This window comes from Corvus moneduloides, chromosome 7 (assembly GCF_009650955.1).
Source record: "Corvus moneduloides isolate bCorMon1 chromosome 7, bCorMon1.pri, whole genome shotgun sequence".
Taxonomy (NCBI): Eukaryota; Metazoa; Chordata; class Aves; order Passeriformes; family Corvidae; genus Corvus; species Corvus moneduloides.
The window spans coordinates 32,900,279-32,920,956 of NC_045482.1; the positions used below are offsets into that span (position 1 = coordinate 32,900,279).

The window sequence follows — 20,678 nt, forward strand, 5'->3', positions numbered from 1 at the left end:
TCAGTATTGCCTGTCTTGTTTTTGCAAGATGTTTGATTTGGTATCTGGCCATATTAATATGTGTACTGTATGCTGGTAACATCGAGCACATTAAAACTGTAACTTGCAGATTGTGACTGCAGTCATGCCCATATGCACTGGTATATTATGTGCAAATCACTGCAGATAGACTTTGAATCAGTTACAGTGTGGGATTTCTTATCTGGAGTGATAAAATCGAATTCTTGTGATCAAGGGAAAGCCTGAACTAATCTTGTGTCTGTGTAATTTGCTTTTTCCACGTTTCTTTCATTTTCCCTGTTCAGTGCTCTTTTCATCTGCCACCACAGCTTGTATGGAACCAGACTAATCTATTTATCCTGCTCCTGTTCTCTCTACTGAACACGGCCAATTAACAAGAAGTGTAATCTGCACAGAGTACACGTGTCACTGCTGGGGCTGATCAGTCATTAGAGGAGCACAGCATGGAGGAGAGAGCGTTCCCATCCCCAGACGATGGTGCTTTTGGGGAATAGCAGCTGCAAATCAACTGTTTAATTTTAAACCTAGCAGGCTGAAGTGGAACTGAAGTATGCACAGGGCCTCTTCTCCCTGGGGGTATATGAACCACCATGGGTTTATATAGGCATGGATATGGATCCTTTTCTGTGCTGAGCCCAGTGCCATCTATCCCATATCAGAGTGGCCAAGTCTGGGTATACCTCTTGAGGTCAGGAAGGATGTGCTGCAGAGGGTGTAAGACAAATCTGATTTATTTCCCTCTAATACCTAAATCAGTCCTAGGTGGGTTAAGGATTACAGACAGGAGGTTGTAAAGAATTTTGCCACATTTCTAAAGGTTATCTTTAGAGGTAAGCTATGAAGGGCAACATTTGCCAAGTTTTGGAAAAGTGTTTGTTGGGATTAAAGGTTTGGGGTTTTGTCTGAGATTTTTGGCAGTACAAGAGAGTCCTATCTATGCCAAAGTGAGGGGAAAAAAGGAGATAATAAAATGTGTGTGAAACCCATAATGCTCTCCATTATCAAAATTGGCTTTAATTACAGAACATTCCAATTAAAAGAGAATGTTTGAAGCCTTTCATGTTGCCTTAGCTCCTGTTTCTAAGTCTTTGTTCTTTTTTCTATAACTTAACTGTTATACTATTCCACTAATTTGACCCTTAATCCTAGAAGACAGAAAGAGTCAAGATTCATTTTGCAGTATTTGCTATTTTTTTTGGTAGGGTTCTGTGAGAGAAGTCAGAAGGTTGCTTGTATCAGAAAATAGGTATCAATGCATAAGTGTATTGCTTTAGTATTTTATTATAGTTTATTGGAGCTGTCTTGAAAATATTTCTATGTTTAGAGGCAAAATAATGCATGAGTTCCTTACTAATGCCACTTGACAAGCTGGGCATTCTTCTTAAATACATACTGCCTGCACAGCAACTTTTGAAGAACTGCATTGGAAATGGTTACCTTTAGCTTGTTCTCAATGGGAAAGCCCATCACCAAGGCTGTTCACACTAATGTCTCCTCTTTATAGCTCCAGGGGACATTTAATGAAATGTAATTTCCCCATCATATGCCCTCTTGCATGAAGTGGGAGGAAAGTCCCTTCCTTCTGGTTGGTTTTTGTACTTCATGTTTAGCATTGTACTTTGAATAAATATTTCATTCCAGCGTAAAAGAAAAATAAGTAAAGGGACAAAAGTTCCTTCTCACCTTTTCTCCCATGTGGTCAGTGCACTCACAAACTTGTTTCTTGATAGTACTATCTTATGTTCCTCAAAAAAATGTGAAGCAGCACTGGGGGCTTATCAATCAATCAAAAGTTACCCTAAGGCCTGGCACTAGGAGCACTGTCCTGCCTTATGCCACAAATATAACAAATTGAAATGAGCCAGACACTTTAGTTCAGCAACATTTCTGAAATTCACCATTTCCTTCTGAAAGCAGTGTGGATCAGAAACAAGTCAATCAAAGCAAATGACTGCAGTAAATAAGCATACTCTTTTAAAGGGTTATTCTTTAACATTTAATATGAAAATTAGAATTTAATTTATTTTGAAGAAAGAATGAAAACTACTTTTTTGTGGATATTTACCTGTCAGGTCAGTGATCAGCTTCTCACTTTGCAGAACTCTTCAGCTGCAAAATGAATTCATGAGGTCTTACAGCACTGATTAACACAATCATCTATTGTTATTTGGCTAGCACAAAACCAACACAACCTTTTCTTCCTGTGGTCCACTTCCTACTTTCAACTGTACTCCTTCACTTTTCTCCTTCAGCACTTACAGTGCACAAGGATATCTCATTGTTGGTTCTGGAAATTTCCATTCAAAGGGCAGGAAATTGCTGCCTAGGTGTTGGTGTGCATTGCATGACAGTGAGATTGTCAAATCTTGGGAAAACCTCGGCGTTTAAAAAACCCCAAACCTTCATGGATGAAAAAGATAAAGATGAGGATAGGGAACTGGATAGGGTTCTTCAAGCTCTGCCAGAAATCCTGAGTCTTCACTGAGATGTTTTATTCATTGTTTGTGCAAAACTAATATGTGCCAATGTGTGTTTTATTCAGAGATATATGGTGCCTAAAAAAGAAGCCATAAATGGACATTCAGGAAGAGCATGAGCATGGCAAAGTTATATAATACTTCCCTTGCAAATTCTCTCTCTTTCCAGCTTTTCTAACTTGGGGTAATTCCTGAATCTGTTTCTCTGTTGATAAACTGTCTGTTCACGCATTCTAGAGATCTCAGTAAGAGGTGATTTCAAAGTGTTTGTTTGATTATGAACCTATGCAAACTTTTTTTGCCTCTGCAACTTTCTCTGTAATGGAGTCCCTCAAATCTATGACCTTTTGCAGGAGAAACTGCTAACTTGGGCATTTTTCTAAACCTACCCCCGAAGAGCTTTTTTTGGGTTTCTTTCTATAGGACATTTTGAATAGCCAGTCACACTATCCATGTTCTTCATGCCAACTGTGGTTTTGTAAACCTCCCTCATATTCTGACAATTTGTCTTTTTCAACTGAGGAATTGTTAAAGAATTTCTTGCAGATTTCTGTGTGTAACAGTGGACACTGTCCTGTATCTTGGATCCTTCTTACCCCTCTCAGAGCACTGTCCAATGTTTTCAGCTTCTTTTTGAGAAAATGGACCAGAAGTGCAGCAGTGTGTGAGGAGGGAGAGAATGTTTTTTATAGAATAGTTCAATAATATTCTCTTTATTTCTGAATTTCTTTCCAAATAATTCCTATCATTTACTTGGTTGGTGGGTGAACTGACTGCTACTGAACAATGGACTGATTTTTTTCATGGTCCATAATCATATGTTAGTATAATGCAAAGTCTTTGTTCTTGAGTAACACTGGTTAGCTCAGGAGTTTTTTTCCACACTCGAAGTGAAGGCTGGTTTTTAACATTTGTGTCACTTTAGTTATGTTAGCAAACAGGTTTTATTTCTGTGAAGTCTATGCAGCGATGGGGAAAGATGTCGGAAAATTCTTTTAACTTTAGCACATAGTGTGTGATCCCCACATTCATGGTTAATGCTTAGTTTTGTACCATACAGTGCTTAGTACAAATGCCAGAGATTAATGTGGCCTTGTGTTAACTCCCTGTGTCTGAGACTAATAAGTCTTGTGCCAGCTAATGCCTCCTTGTTTATTTCTATCAGTGATTAATATGTACTAGCTGATATCTTAGTTTTGGGAATGAGGATTGTGTGTTAGAGAAAAGAAGGATAAGAGAACTACATCGTGACCTGATGACATCTTTGAGATACTCTCAAGGAGAAAAAAATTCATCAAAAGATCTAGAACCATATCCAAACAAGTCCATGGCAATAATTAGCACATGTACATGTATTTAGAAAATGTGATGAATATGTATTAGTTTCAGGAATATAATCTGGTTTTATAGGTTACTGGGCATGCATACTTTGGGGAGAATTCCCCATGCATCCATTGCTGCTAATAAAGTAATGTCAGCTTTCTAACCTAACTAACTGCTTGGAGAGTTTATTCCCGGGTTTGATGACAGTTGAATTTATCAACTCTCTAGTCTCTTTTCTAGTCTCTCTGTCCCTTAGATTACTGAGGGGACTTTTTCAAAAGCTTTAAAGCCCCAGGTGTTCAATATTATGATGTTTTTATGCAACATTTTGAAGTTAGTTTGAGTTTTTCTACTGTGAATAATGACAGCATGCTTTTGTCACTTCTCCATTCTCATTCACATGATGACTGTTAATTCACAAGAGTGATTCCCAATCTCTCTCCAGGAGATTTCATTCCTTTAAGAACTTCAAAGAACTCCTACAAGCTGATTGGCTTCTTTAGAGAACACTACCAGTTTGGTGAGAGAGGATTTCCTTGGACAGGAAGAACTGACTACTGTAATTTTGATGGGTTTATGTGGTTACATAGTTAACTATTTAAATTTCAGATAACTTGTTCAGTGTAGAGTTCATACTTGCTAGCCATGAGTCACTGAATCCTCTCTACATCCATTTATGAATTCAGGGCAGTTTGAAACTTTCATATTTGAGTTCCAGGAGAATTAATCTATTCTTTGTGATTTACCCCTGTAAAACACTGTATGTATTTGACTCTCTTAATATTCCCCAGCCTTTGTGCTCTCTTCTAGCTCCCTGGTAGACAGAATTTTCTTTATTCAGGGATGTCTTGAGAAGTCTTTGAGAGGGTGACAGTTCTCAAGCAGAGATTATGTTTGTGTCGCAATCTCGATTGTCATACATTGCACGTACACTGCATTTTGGCTCACTTTTGACTTGACACTTCCACACATAAGCACCCAAATGATAAGACTTCTAACAGTATGCTTTTAGGATACACACAAAGATGTATCCCAGTACTGGCTTTTCTGAATTACATTTGTCAAGCTTTATAAAACCATTGCCTTCTGAATTTTTCAATGCAAGGAAGCGAGGCTGGATATACGGGCTGTTTTACATATGTTTTGCAGTCTGAACTTTCAAGCCATAAAGCAGTTGAGAACCCTAAATCAAGCTCTTCTCTATGTAGTTGGCCTGTAGCAGTGCTTGGTTTCATTCAGTGCTGAATTTTTGGTGTTCTGTGAGTGCACCCGAATGGTCCAAAATTACAAAATACTGTCATTACCTTGGACTGGCAAACTGTTGGTAAAGCAGAGTTGTTAATTACCACCAGCTACTACACTGAGAGAACTAAAAGCAGAATTTAGTTTTTGATGAATTGTGTTTCCACCACATATTTTTGTAGCTTTTATATTTAAATTTTTCACCCACCAAACTTAAAATTTCACGTCTTCATACTGTGTCTTCTTGTCAACATTGTCCTAGGGAAAGACTTCTCAAACAGTTGTCACTTGATTGCTTTGCTGAGAAAGGCCTTATCATGATGCTTTTAAAAGTAGGTGGAAATGATTGATGAACAGTAATAACAGTTATGCAGTCAGTGATCAACAAAAAGTACTTTCCTGAATGGCATGTTTATTTTAGCTGCTGAAAAATTGTTTCAGAAAAGGTTTGTGTAGCTGTTACTCACTGTTACATTTCCATTTTGGTTCTGAGGAGAAATAATTTGCCTTTTTTTAAATGTGATTATCTTCCATCCTCTAAGTCTAGGTTTGCAGTACGGACAGCAGGGTGAACAGTGCAGTCTGATACAAACTGCAGAGAATGTCAGGTTTGCATTACTCCCCAGCAGCTCATGACCTTGTCTCTTTGAATTCATCTTGGAGAAAGTAAAGTTCAAGTGGTTTAAGATAAAAGAATAATTATATCTGCTCCCAAGTGAGCAAACTCAGGAAGTGGATAAATAGTTGAAGGAATGTTAATATTTTGTTTGCAAGTCACATTCCTTGCTTTATTTACATGTAGCCTTTCTATTTATAAATGCCATTTTTGCACTCTCTCGTTTTCTAATTCACTGTTTTCAATGTCTAGAATTTGATTATGTGTCCTGATTATTTTTGTGAGGTGGCTTCCTAGAATATATACTTTTATGATCCAAAATAACACTTGTCTGCAAAGAATGTGGAAATTCAGAACCACTTAATTGCAAAAGGAGGCAAATGTTGGTGAGCTTGAGGTAAAGTATAAGGTGGTAATAGTATTTTGTGGTACTTTATAGATGATTATGAAAGCAGCTGGTTTTGACTAGAAGTAAATAAGGTTGGGCTTTGATTCTGTCTAGGATAATAAATGTTTTATCTGTGGTTTTAGACTCTGAATTGGGAAAGAAGTCAGTCATATGCCTAAGCAATATTCCCAGTTAAGGCTGTGCATGGTTAATGTCATTTTAAAACAGCTAAATATTCTGTAAAAGGTTTGTAAAATTGTTACTGCAATCTTGAAAAGAAGTGCAATTTTAGGTAATCTTGGTTTTGTTCTTTCAAGCTGCTCGTTTGTCAAATTTTTCTTGATTTAGAGTGCATTTGTGTCACCAGGGTTTGTGTCATGAGCCAGTAAAATCTGAGGCAAGTGCCTTGATGTTGTTGCTGCAGGTGGATCATGTCAGTAGTACCTGTTGCTTCCTTGCCTTCTCTTCCGTTCAGAACCCTGAACACTCCAAAGTTCTGGATATATTAAAAGCCAGGCAGGCAGGATTAAGGTATCCTCTGGAAACAAGAGCAGGCCATTCCTTTCATATTTCTCCTGCTCATTTCCAAAGAAAAAAGTTCTAAATGGATTTTCTCTTGACAAAGTGTATGAGTTTCTCAAAGTTCCTAATTATGGTATTTTAACAATTACGTGAGAACATGTCTTACAGAGTAATTCAAATTTAAAGTGAAAAATGGAGCAACCTTTCAGTTGTTTGAATAATTTGTGTTAATTAATAACAACAGCAGCCACATTGAACAAGAAAGCATCTTTATCTGTTGGCTGTTTTATGTAACACTTAGGCCAGGACAGTGTCTGGCTGGTGCAGCCTTGGCAGAGCTGCCAGGAGGGACATTCAGAGATGAGTCAGCCCATCCTCCCCAGCACAGGCAGGTCACCAGCAGTGCAGGCTGAAGGGAGAAGCCATTGTTATGGACATTAAATACCCTCTGCAACAACTAATTCAGCAAGGAAGCTGTAAGAAGTAGCACTCATCCTCCTAGGCCTGATATCTGCTCCTCCAGGATTGGAAAAGACAGGATTTTCATCAGCCTAACTTGTCCTTTGAATGAACTTCAGTACAATTGTTGGCCAGGTTTCCCACAGGGCTGTGGAGGAACACTGCACAGAATTTACATGACAAAAATAGTGAGTGAAAGTAGAATTCGTAAAAACTCTCTTGCTGCCAAGAAGTATGGCGACTTGTTGCCTGATTTTAGAGCTATTACTAAGACTATGTGCAAATATTGAAGGAAAGTCTTCTGATCTGTGTTGCAGACTGCGTGTAAATACAGTCTTCAGCTAATTGCCTTGGAATGCCAGTAGTCTTTAAAACTCAAAAAACATATGGCACTGAAAATTAAAGTAATTCTTGTGTGCAAACTAGGATGGTGTACTATTTTTTCTTAATTTTTTTTTTTTTTAATGCAACATTAAAGCCATTGTTCTTCTCTGGGTCTTTTCCAAAATGCCTCTAAAACTTCAGGTAGGTGGAATATTTGTAGGTCTCTCATGGAACTCAAACACTGGGTATTTAGATAAAGGAGTGTGTTCAGTTATTCAGTTGGCAAGACTGCATCTGACTAAGGTGATATTCACCCTTTTCTTCACAAAGGAGATAATTATTTTGCATCTTTGACAAAATCAGTGAAAATTTGATATTTCAAAATGAGTTTTCTGTAATTTTAAGCCAAGTATTGTTGAGGCATGCAGAGATTACAGCTGTCTGATGGTGTCCTGTTTTTTGTCCAGTTAGAAGTTAAGAGGGCCTTGGTATTGATTTCTTTATACCTCGACTATGAGTGACAAAGCTGCAGTTTTCTTCCAGTTTAGTAGAAAACCAAACTAATAACATAATGAAAGATCAAATATTATAGAAATCAAATAGGAATGAATTAACTTCTTCTCTTCCTGGCTTTTGTGGTACAGGAGATAAAGAACAGCTCTGATTAAATACTGCTTGTTCAAATTTGTAATGACTGAAAATATTTTTTCCTTGCCATTACAGGACAAGAAGGCTTATCTGGATGTCATCCACACCTATATGGAGGTCCATGGGACTGTTCATGGGACAAGCACCATGTACATTCCTGGCTATGTAAAAAACCATGGAATACTCAGTGGGCGGGATTTGCAATTTCTGCTGAGAGAAACCAAAGTAAGTTCGTCGAGCAGGAGTGGTGGCAAAAAATAGCTCCAGATAGAGGGTGTCTGAAGTGCATGCATTTCACCTCCTATGAATAAGCTCTTAATTTAAAAGCACTGGGAAAAAATTATCATGTGTAAAGGAGCTTAAGTTGTGTGCCAAGAATACGTTTTTCATCATGTCCGTGTTTGGTGGATTGACAGCTCAAATTAGAAATTTGGGATGACAACCCACAGTCACATTTAACAACCAGCTTGAGAAACAGGGATAAATGCATTTTTCATTTTCTTGAATGTGATATTCAGCTCAAGGAGATTATCAGCTGAGAGTGTGCTCTAGTTTACATCCCTGAGGTCAATGTTAGGTAACATTCAAAAGCTGTACAGCTACATGCTTGCTCTGCCCTCCCAATGACTTTAACCCAGAGCAACCCTGCTCTCTCAGGGAGAAAAGCAAAGCTGCACTTCATTTGCCATTCATGTCCTTCCTCTGCTTCAGCTGTGCACAGAGAGTGAGCAGAAGAGCGTGGCTTTTCGTGATGTGCTTTGCCTGTGGCTCCAGAGTCAAGGGAACTCAAGATAAGGGATGGGATATACATTGAAATAAACTTTCATCCCCACAGTTAGAAAGCTTTGTCTGGATTCTGTGCCCTTCCCATTATCTTTCTGGCACTTTGCAGCACTAAAACACTTCAGTAGATTGCATTTAAATAGGATGTTTAACTTCAAGTTGGTGAAAGAAGGGGATTGTATGTTTAAAATTAGCAAAATCTAATTTTAAATGGTGGAACAGTGGTGGAAGTGCACCACTGTTGATAGTTTCTTGCTGTGCACTTCCACAGAAAAATCTCTTAAAAAAAAAAAAAAGAAAAGAAAAAAGCAAGCACCTCTTAGGCTTCCCACACAACTGCAGAGATCTTCTTTTTTTAAGTACTTAGGCAAATGATGGTAATTTGGCATCTCTGTGTGACAGCTGGTGGTAAATTATGAGTTTTTAAAGGCACCCATTGTGTGTTGATGCATGCAGACACACATAATGTTGCATATTAGAAAGTCAACATTTGCTTTCATCATAGATAATCTGAGATTACACAGCTTTTGCCTGTGTGGAGTATGAAATCCCTGCATTCATCATAATGTGAGAAGAATATTGACCTTGTAATAACCCTGAGCATGAACAGTGACTACCTCCTAAAAAAACATGTGTTCTATTCACTGAAATAGTAAAATAAGCAAATGGACTTCCTATAGAATTACTGAAGTCCCTATACAAATACCAGTTCATAATAATAGTTACGTTTAACTAAGTCTTTCTCTAATTTTTTGTCAGCCATCTTGCATGTATCACATTAAAAAGCTTGCTTTTCAGTATTAACTAGATATCTCATCTAGTTGTTATTGATTATATTTGCTCTAAGATGCAATGCAAAGACATTCAATTTAGGACAAATTCAAGTTGATATCTATGTGTTATGCAATTTAGTAATATGGATTTTGTGACACAGGGGTAGCAGACTTGTTTCGCTCAGAATTTGAATAGTAATTGTAGCATCCGATAGAATAGACTGTGTTGGGATTGTGAAGTGCTCCTGAGACAGTAAGTTGCTTATTTTTCACAAAAAGGATTTGGTGAAAAGTATGGCTCTGTGCTGTACTGTTGTCAGAGTCCTGGAGCATTTTAGATTTTAGTGATTTTTATTCTATTGTTGTTCACTGGTTATGGTTGATTTTTTTTTTTTTTCTTTCTTAACATTGGGGAAAAGCCTTTTCATAATTTGCTGCATTTCTTAGTAGATGGCACTGAGAAAATCATCAATATGTTTCAGAACCCTGTATCAGAAAGACAGGGTTTTAAAAATTACATCTCCAAACAGTATTTTTATATGGCTTTTCTGAACTTTTGTTAGCAGGTTTGCAAATGACAAAAGCTGTTTTCCTTTTTAGGAAATTATTTATTTAGGATACAGCCAGGCTAAAAAAACTTTGCCCTGATGATAAGCTGTTAATAGTCCATCTGCTTCTCCTAATACATAAGTATTAGTAATACATGTCAGGGAAATGAGGGTGCAATGTATTTCTGATTTTGCAACAAAATGAAATTAAATATGGCTTATTGCATCATGCATTTTGCTTATTATTCCTGTCTAATATGGTTTCAATATATCTAATCGAACAGAAAAAGTAAAACAGCAGCATCTGGAACTGAAAGTGGAAACTGAGATCTCCCATCTAATTTGTTTGAACATTTCAGTTGGAGGGGGGTTGGGGGGTGGGTGAGGTTTTTATTTTTTTTGCTGGCTGATGCTTAGTATCTCCTAGGTACTCTGGCTGTTCTGCCTCAGCATATGGTTACCTGTCAGTGTTGATCAACAGACACACTTGCTCTAGGTCTTCTTGCTGCCCATATATTCACAGTTCCAGATTTTGATACCCTTTAAGAGGCAATACTTGAATGCAGCTTAGTACAAAACACTGCTCACCTGTCACTAGTGGCCATCTGCTGTCTATGTGGGTCAATTGTGTTTGTATCAGATGGATCATGGATTGAATTGCTAAAATAAGTGCAGGTTTTTCACAAAAATCAGGCTGACTTGGATAAGAGCTTTGTGCCCAGAGGAGCCCCCTGTGTGTGTGTGCACATGCATGCAGTGATGTTCAAGGACAATTTTTAATCATAATCACTTTATTCACTAGGCAACATGACCAGAGCCCCCTAATGAATTTAGTTATGGGGTTTTGTCACCAGACTGTCCATGTGCTGCAAATGTGTGAATAATCAGGGCCGTAACTCTGGGCTGGGAACATCTGTGGGGACAATGCTCATCTGGAGCATCGCAGGGAGACAGCAACCTTTGTTCTTAAACTTCCAGAAGCCTTCAGATGTGTTGAGACCAAGGGCAAGGATTGTCTGTCATTGGTTGTGATTTCAACACTGTGTTAGCAGTTTTTTGTTAGGTCAGCTGACAAATGTTCTGATTTTGAGAAAGGGAGAGCTAAGTAATAATTTAACAGATCACGTGGTTCAGCCTAGTCAGAAGTGTCAGCTTATGCTGCACTGCTTCACTTTGTCCTTAGACAGCAAAATACCAATAGGTGACAGCTCAGTCCTGTGATTCTTAATCAGAGCTTTGCATTCCCAAAATGTCTTTGGTCCCTGCAGTAGCTGGTAGGACACAGTTATTCTGGGCAGCATGCAGCTGCCATTTCGTTCTATGTGCACTATAAAGCAGCACATTTTGGAGGGAGGGAGTTCTGCAGGCAGGAGGGGCTGCTTGAGATTCATCATGGCTGCTTCAGCTGTGTAGAGCATGACAAAAACGAGCCATGTCTCCAGTTCCTAATGAGGAGATGTAAAGCCATTCATCACGTCGGAGGAGAATGGGGTAGGCGAGCTGGCAGCCTTCCTGCCAACTCACAGGGCTCCTTGCCAAGTGGGCAGCTGGAGGAGTTGGACCAGGCTCTCTTGGAGGAACCAGTGTTGAATTATTGAGAAATATTTCTCCTTTCAAAAAAGTTTCAGATGCAACTTCTTCCTTCGAGTCACTGTGAATTTTTGAGAGAGTTTGAATTATTTTATTAAGTGGGGTTTGCGATTTCTGTATGGGGATTAATAAAAGCAACACCCTGCTTAGACAGACATAGGCAAACAAACTTTGTTTTCATATTGCCTTTTATGAAGGAATATATATTTACTTCCACACACTTCATAAAATCAGCTGAAAAGACATTTAACTAGTGATTCTATTCTCAAGTTGTTTGAATCACAAACAACTTGAGATTGGCTTTTGCAGAAAGTATTTTGTATTATTGAGCACAATATGGCGAGACACTTAACCTTTGCTATACTCCTTTTCCTGGAGTTCAGAAGAGAATATATAAGTTCAGTAAGGAGGCATATAAAAGTGGTGATCAACCTACCAGCCTGACAGAATAAATTAGATAAAGTTCAATAATGCTAGAAAGGGGAGAGGAGAAGATAAACACTCCTGTGCATGGAACTACAGCATTTAGTCTCTGGAATATGAAATTTTTTTCTTAGCTATTCAGCTAGTCATAATTACAGTCAGTGAAATAAAGCATTCACTCTTTATTTTATACTTTTGGCTATAATTTAGAAAGACTGTTTACTTACTTATTTTAATAGTAGTCTGATGTGGTGCTGTAAACTCCACAAATAAATTGCTTAGTATTAGTTGAAAGTCTAAAAAAAAAAAAAAAGCAAAAAACACACTGCTTTTCATGAGAGGGGTTGTGAGTCACGTTTTGTGTCAGAGATGTCTCCACTTAGCTACTGCGCTGGGAGAGGACCATTTACATTACAGCAGCAAGAGTGGTGTCTTGGCTGGTGTGATGCTGGGTGGCCAACTCAGAAGTCTGGCACTCCAAACCAGAGGCTCAGTTCATTACAAAAGTGGAAAAGATTCCTGAGGAGCCTTTCTTATGAAAACCAAACTCTAAGGGTTTCAACACCTGCATTGCTCAATTTGGGCCAGTGATGTTGCAGACACAAATCCCTTTCTCTGTTCCATGCAGGCTTACAGGCACAGACACACATGGGTAGCAGCCCTTACTAAAAAGGAGCAGGTTAAAAAAAACCAACCCCACACTGCTGTTTCCATGATCATTCTACTTCTGTATTTATTGGCAGTTATCTCTTTTAGATAGACTTTTACAGTGTAACTTCCTTCTGGCAATCACCATGTTCTGTGGGGTGTCAATGTGCAGAGCTGGCTGTGCTGATGCCTTAGGTTTTAACTTATATATTTTTCAAATTCTGTACTGCTTAGTGTGTAACTCTGAAGTTTCTTGCAGCCTGTTAGTTTCTGCTCTCTCATGGTAGTTAGACATAACAAAGCCTCTCCAGGCCCGCTCTTCAAGGACACCCAGACTGTCCTAGGCCCAAAAAGTATAAACCAAAGAGCCTCTAAAGAGGCAAGCAGAGGGGAAATTACATCATTAAACTGAATTAAATTAACTGGAGAATTAATCCTGATATGCAAATTAACCAAACCTATAAAAGTGTGAAGAATTCGTGACTTGTGGTCCATCTTGGGGTCTGCCTTGGCAGTAGCCTCTGGCCCCAGGGGGTACCTTTGAAGGCCTTTCAAACAAATACCTACTTTTATTCCCTTACTCCTGTCTAGTCTCTGTTTCTAGGAGGCCTCTTAAGGCATCAGTGCCCTGTGCCCACTTAAAGCTCTCTAGTAAAAATTATGGCTTTTGCTTTCAGAAACATCGGAAAGGTGAGAAAAATGCTCACAAACAGAATATGAATTTTTTCCAAGCACTAATCAACCAGTAAATCATAAAGCATAAATTCTACTCTGCACAGCAGTTCTGCTGCAGCTAACAGGGTAAGATCAGGACTAATATTTTTAGCCATGTGTGCCCACTGAGGTGTTACCAACACAGTCACATTTGGAGTTTTGCAATATGGATCTTCAGCCCTAGGGTGCGGGTACCTCCCCATGCTGGACTGGGTTACCAGACCTACATCCGATGAGAAATCACCCTAAGAGCCATAGTCAGCACCTTCCATATGGGAGGCAGCAGTGCACACTTACATCACAAATTAGGGGAAACACAGCCTGCTCTAAATCTTTACTCTGTGGGACAGAGCCTTGTCTTCCCCACAGCCTTGTCTGTACTGAGGATGGATGTTTGCGTCACTGAAAGTGGTTGATTGTTATTTCTACTTTTTTCTTTTTTTCAGCTCTTTTTCAGTTAGTGACTTGCAGTATTTGCTGCATACTCTTAGGGAGTACCTTGACAGATTGTTTTAGCCTTTCTGGAAATAACAAGCATGTAATTCAAGGGATTAGCAAATGAGAGCATCGTGAGTTACAGAAAAGGCCTGTGTTCTCTAATACTTGCTCTTTTAATCATAATGAATGTGACTTTCTTGAGGCATGTAAGATATTTCTGTTTTGCTCTTTATACCAGACAAAAATACTGACTCCCTAACCTAGGAACATTAATCGTAGAGAGACTCACAGAACAGTTTGTGCTGAAAGGGACCATAAATATCATCTAGTTCCACCCCCTGCCATGGGCAAGGACACTTTATAAGGGACAGTTTTGTGGAGAAGGGTCTGGATTGAGTTTGGGAATTTCAGCTGGCTTGATGATGATGTGCTGGAGGGTGATAGAAGGGCTGAAAGAAGGATTTGAGGGGCTGCAGGCAGCTGTGAGCCAGGCTGCAACCTCAGGCCACCAGGCAGCACACACACATGCACCCTGTTCTAGGGATCAGACACATCCTTCTTTCTTCCTTCAAAGGAACAGTGCTGCTTAGAGGTGAGGTTGGAAAATGGATGTGAAACAGGTGGTAAGCTATTTATTATAGATTAAGTGATGGCAGTGTGCTCTGTGCTGTCAAAACATAAACCCATGTTTCTTTTCCCATGGAGCTTCCTCCTAAATAAATGGACCAGTCAGACACAGAACTCAGCAGTGCACAGCAGTGGTTTATTAAAAAAGTGCAAAACTAAGCAAACAACCCAGCACTCCTACATAACAGACAAACACAGGATCATAGGAGAATTGATACTTCAGATAGATTTAATTGCTGGTTCTCAGCTGGTTTTCTGCCTGAACTAAGGAGTAGTTTAAATAAATAATATTTTATGTGCAGACTGCATGAAATGGTTTCATGTCCTTAATTCGTTATTTTCAAGAGATTATCTTGCTGTAAATTCAGCCTCTTTTGAGATTATATTTAGCATGCTTTTTTCTGACTGAAAGGTGGGCTATCTTATGCCATATATAAAATGAGAATTTAGATTATCTGTCTTTAGTAGAATTCATTTTCTGGATCTTTTTGTTATCAGCCACTGGAGAGTTTCTGTAAGATTTAAATGTGTGAGATAGTTGAGAAAGTTTTTGCAAGTAGGCAACTTCTTTAACCTGAATGCTGAGAACTGAAATTACAATATTCAGCTCCATGCAGTGAAAATTGTATATCCTCAGCTATGCTAAGAAGTGTTAACTTGCTTTTCTAAAATGAGCCAACTCTGAATTTATACTGTTGTTGCCATGGGTTGGGGAGGATTGATGCTGCAATGCCTGTGCACGTCAGGGCTGACTACAAGTTTATGCTTCCATGTTAGGATCAGCTCCTAGGAAGAGCCCCCAGCTGTGAATGTTCTGTTACTGGGATTCATTTCTGTGTTGCAGAAGATTTAATGCAGAATAGTATATCTTGACCTCTTTGAATATGTGTCCTGATTGCATGATTCTCATAGTTATGAAGGGTGTGCTTTATTTTCTTGATAAAAGCAGTAGCTATGTATATATATATATACACATTGTTATGCAGCAGTGCTGAGAAATTACTGTTCCAGCTCAGAGCTTGTGATTCTCCCATCATACACAGACATTCAAATGAAGATGAAGAATCCTGTATTTAATTCAGGGGGTTTCATTATCTTTGGCCAGGAAAGGGGTCAAGATTTTTTCCAACAACTCCGAAAAAACCATTTAATGTGTTTCACTGGCACAGAGCAGTGCCTTTTCGAGAGCACCTGTAATCTCAGCAGGTGCAGGAAAAGCTTTGGGATGGATTTTTGCTCCGGTTTCCCTTGGAGGCGTTGAACCCTCTGGAAGCCCCTGCGACCTCTTACTGCCTCGGTCCAGTGTCGTGAGCTGCTGTTTGCTGCCACCTACCGTTTTAATTAGGAGGCTTAATTAGTGTGCCAGGCGCATGTTCCTGTTGGCAAAGCCAGCGGCTTGGCTGGTTTGGGAGTGGGGAAAACACTGGTGCAGCTGTTCCTGGAGGTAGCTGCCTTAGAACCTGTACCTGTAGGAGAGCCCCAGAAATTCCACTTCAGCACCAATCAAACCACCAATTTCCCCCCAGCCCCCCCCAAAAAAGCCCTGAAAGGGACTGTTGTTTCCTCAGCTCCATGAAAAACCACCTCAGCTCATTACAGATGATGGTTGTCAGATGTGTTTTACAGGACATTCCATTACTGCTTGGGTGGGAGGGGGTGAACTGCTGAATTTCTCCCATTTTCTTCTTAGCACTACATTCTCTTTAGGCTGGTACATTTAGAACAGGTTACTGTTTGTTTTAAGCTAGCTCTTAGCTTTTTTGTGAAGAACAAAAATTAAGAAATCCCTCATTTTCTATTTTACAGCTGTTTGTTGGTCTTGGATTTCCATATGAGGGGCCAGCTCCCTTGGAGGCTATTGCCAATGGATGTGCTTTCCTCAATTTAAGATTTAACCCACCAAAAAGTAGCAAAAACACGGATTTTTTCAAAGGCAAACCTACACTTCGAGAGGTAAGCTCTATCAATCTTGATAATTTTTTTATTGAAAGTGCTTGTGGGTTTCTTTTTAGTAACAGAGTGTAGGAAAATTTACATTAATGTTCAAGGTTTATTGCCAGAGGTGTGCAACTGCTTTTTTCTGTAGCCTTTGGTGCGACTATCAGTCCTAATTTTTATAGTATAATCAAAATGGTTTTGTTAGCAGACTTCAAGCCTTACCTCTAGATTTGCTTATAGGTACATTCTGCTACTTCTAATTGAGACATCATGAACTGAAGTTTCTCTTGAAAACCTGGTGTTCTGCCCAGGAACAGATCGTGTCGTTTTGATACATGATGCATCATTTGAAAGGGTTTTTATTTTGTTGAAGAAACAGACATTGCAGTGTACTGTGCGGGAAGTAAACAGGTGTTTAAGTAAATCATGAAAATGGCATTTGTGGGTGGTAGTGCGTGTGCTTTGGGATTTTGTTTTCTTCAGAAAAGACCTGTTCAAGGCACTGTTGAGTTAAGGTATTAATGGTCACCCACCGTGTTTGTGGTTAGAAGCTGAAGACTTTTGGAGAACTGACTCTTGAGGAAAACAGGAAAACCAAACTCCAAGCATTCAAAACAGTCAGTGTGTTTAGACTCTAGTGAGAGAAAACTGAGGCTAAGTAAACTAACCCCTCATCCTGGCCCTGAATTTGGATTTTTTTTTTTCCTTCAGTGTAGGTAAAATTCAGCCTATATTTGTAGGCATTTAATAGTCACAGAGCCATTTCTGACATTAGCACTTGTGTCTGTGGCCATGGCTTGCTCACAGGTGTATGTACCTATATTCTTTATGTATTTACATCAAGGGAAAGCTCTCAGGTAACATGTAGATGATGATAACCTTGCACAGCCACACTTCCAATTCAGGTTATGCTTGGGCCATGGGAATTGTGTCCTGAGCAGCACTGGCTGGTTGATAAGCAAAAGACAGTTTCCCATTTTCAATCAGGAACATAAATTCCTTATAATTTTGTGATCCACAATTGTAATTGCCTTTCTTGTTATACACATCTCCTGTACAAGCTGAAGCTTGTCCCTTGTCTCAGTCTGTGTTGCTAACAAAGGAGACAGCAATAAGGGAATAAAGGTTTAAACTCTCTCCTTGGGCTTGGCACCTTTCAAAGCTTTTCTTCTGTGAGTCCCTCAGTTTTTGTCTCATTTCCAGTTGTTCTGTGCCCAAACAGCATCACTGGTCAGGCTCAGTACATAATCTGAAGCCATCCAAGTGCTTAGTAGGAATTTCAGGGCTTGGAATGCCATGGTAAATCCCACCGGCATGTGTCAGCACTAACAGAAATGCTGTGCACCTGACTTGTACAGAACAATAATCCCTATTGACTGCTCTAGTCCAAAGTACATGGTGTATATCCATTAGGAATATTGCTGCATTCACATGCCCTGCTGACCTATCCTGAGAATAACCTTTTCTCACAACTGCTTTTAGATCTGATTGACAGTAATCCATGTGCTGGTTCTTTGAGATTAAAAAAGTCCTTAAATGCTTCTCTCCATTCTTCAGGTGCTAAAGAAGAACAAAAAGAGCTTGTGTAGTTCCATGACATGATTATCCATACAAGAATTTGAAGTCTGTGTCAAGTAGTTTTGTAAAGTAACCTTTGCAAGTTACTATTTCTCCACAAACAAAATGCAATGGCTATTTTTTTTTAATGGGGTTTTTAATAATTTTAGTAGTGAATACAACAGTTTCTTGCACTCACTTGAGAAGAAGATCAGGTACAGTGTATGCCTATGCAGGAGAAGGTTCTTCCCAACAAACACTGCTTCCTGCTTCAGATCTTCTGCAACGTCTTTTTATTGTAAAGACAGCATAAAGAGACAGCTGTATAAACATTGCCTATAAATAACCTGTCCTGTGGGGTTTTTTGGCATTTATTGAAAGGGCAGTTTTCCTCTGAGGCCAGTGTGAACCGCTCCTCTCTTCTATAGTTTTTGCTCGCTTCTGTGTCTTCATGTGCATGTTCTCACTCTTGGGTGACCTGTCACAAAAATACTTACTGAGCTGTCCTGCTAGTTCTGAAAGCAGCTCTGATACAGCTTTTCTTAGTTACCTTCTTGGGTATTCATTGATATTATTTTCTAACAAAGTGGTGAGCAAAATACTGGTTAACACTCTTGGTGAGGTCAGGTTACTCTTCTACTCTCAGCCATGAGAGTCAGAATTCATTCTTTGTGATAGAAATTATTCTTCACTGTTGCTCAGAGAACTCTGGCAATATTTGAAATTTGAAGGACTCAGGGTGAGGATGACATCTCTGGGAGCCAATAATGCAGGTATAAGCAGGACTTGTGGCAGTGACAGGTTGTGAAGAAGGAGGGTGGCTCTGTGAATGAGCTGTGGGGAAGCAAGGTCGTGGTGCAAGTAATTTCAGTAAACATCAAGTCTTCTGTGATGTGGGTCCCTGGGAAGATTGAAGCCACAAACAGAGGTGCCCATATCTTATTTATGATCTGTGTTATCTGATTTTCAGTTTTCCAATTAAATTCACTCTCTAAATTTAAAGAGAAAATCTGAAAGGTAGCTCAGAAGGAATGATGCTGACTGTTGTGTTCTAACTGAATTTTTGCACTCTCCTAGTGCATTTCATCCAAAAAGTCTAATAGAGAGAGTGAGAATCAAGGATATCTTGAACATTACTTTTTACCAGTATAATTTCTTCTTACAGTTGACATCTCAGCATCCCTATGCTGAAGTTTACATTGGGAAGCCCCATGTGTGGACTGTGGACATCAATGATCTTTCTGAGGTTGAGAAGGCTGTGAAATCAATTTTGAATCAAAAGGTGAGAAATGTGTCCTCAATTTGCTATCAGCACTTGAGGGTGTAGTGTGTACTGCACGTAGAGTGCCTCCTAATATTAGTCTAATGAGTGCTGCATTTTGGTGGGATATTGAAGAAAAAATGATTGCATATCAATGGTATCGAAATTATCATGTTTTAGTACTGGATATGTCAGGTTCTTACTTGAAAAGAACGAGTGGGTGAATTTGTATAGAAATGAGAATTTCACGTGTGAATTATACAGCAATCTGTATTTTCTGTGCATTCAGTGAGGAAGTTTCATTGTTGATTCTTAGAGCATTGCAGACTTTGCCCTGCTCAGCTCTGAATTTGTAGCCCTGACCTTCCCACAGAAGTGCTTGTGCACTTACAGTGTGGAATGGTAATGAGGGTACTTCAAGAGGGGGAAGAGTTTGAAGGAATTTTCAAAGGTATCACATTCTATTTTGTCGCTTCAAGTTCAGAACTGAAACTTAGTTAAAACAGGAGTTCTGGAATCCCAGAGGGTCTCAGACTAGCCTTACATCTTCCACTTTGCAGTGTACCTTGAGTTTCCATAAAGATAGTCAAGGAGCAACTCTTATTTGCTCCTTTAAAAAGGAGCAAAAATTAACTAAAACTGCTGATGGTTTTGTAAAATTATTATTTGTTAATGAGTTTATTTGTATCTTTTGTTGCTACTTGAGCTATAATGGAGTATTTGGAACAGAAGCTGCTGGCACAGAGTACACCATGAAGTTGAGTGAAACAAAAACCCCTCTAACCTTAACACACTCTCTCCACAGATTGACCCTTACTTGCCCTACGAATTTACCTGTGAGGGAATGCTCCAGAGGATGAACGCCTTTATTGAAAAACAGGTATGAACTTCTATTGTGGGTGAATTTTGGATTATGTTGTAAAGGGAGGACCATCTCCATTTTAAAGCTTCTCAGTGTCACTGCTGTCCAAGTAGAAACAGTAGCTGTGCAGACCTTGTTATTATATGAAAGCAGAAAGGCAAAGCAGTTTTTCAGTGTGTATGTGACTTCCTTAGCTGTGTACACACAAAAAAGCTTTGGATCACAAAGGATCACTCAAACACAGAGGTGCTTTTTGGCAGAATTGCAGTCGGCTGCAGCCTCTGGGCAGATTTTTCAAGTATTTAGTTTCAATCAATAAAGATTTAAATGGTTTGGAACCCAGTTACTTAGAGGACTTTTGGTCCCTGTGCATTACTGCCAGCTGAGAGCAGCAGAAGATGTTGAATTGGAGTAATAAACTGCAGAGATTTACAGGAGATCCTGGTTTCTAGAAATTGTGTGCCTGCTTGGACTTCTGCCCAAGCCAGATCTGTTG

At 39.2% G+C, this 20,678-nt stretch overlaps 1 protein-coding gene across 3 annotated transcripts in view; it reads left to right on the plus strand.

The window, feature by feature from the left end:
* The window catches only part of MGAT5 (alpha-1,6-mannosylglycoprotein 6-beta-N-acetylglucosaminyltransferase), a 116,896-nt gene that overhangs the window by 85,743 nt on the left and 10,475 nt on the right, over positions 1-20,678 (plus strand). For all 3 annotated transcript variants that reach the window (XM_032114984.1, XM_032114982.1, XM_032114983.1), the window contains 4 exons: positions 8,096-8,245; positions 16,371-16,517; positions 19,225-19,341; positions 20,126-20,200. In XM_032114984.1, the coding sequence (XP_031970875.1) occupies positions 8,096-8,245; positions 16,371-16,517; positions 19,225-19,341; positions 20,126-20,200 (489 nt within the window). The remainder of the gene's footprint in view (positions 1-8,095; positions 8,246-16,370; positions 16,518-19,224; positions 19,342-20,125; positions 20,201-20,678) is intronic.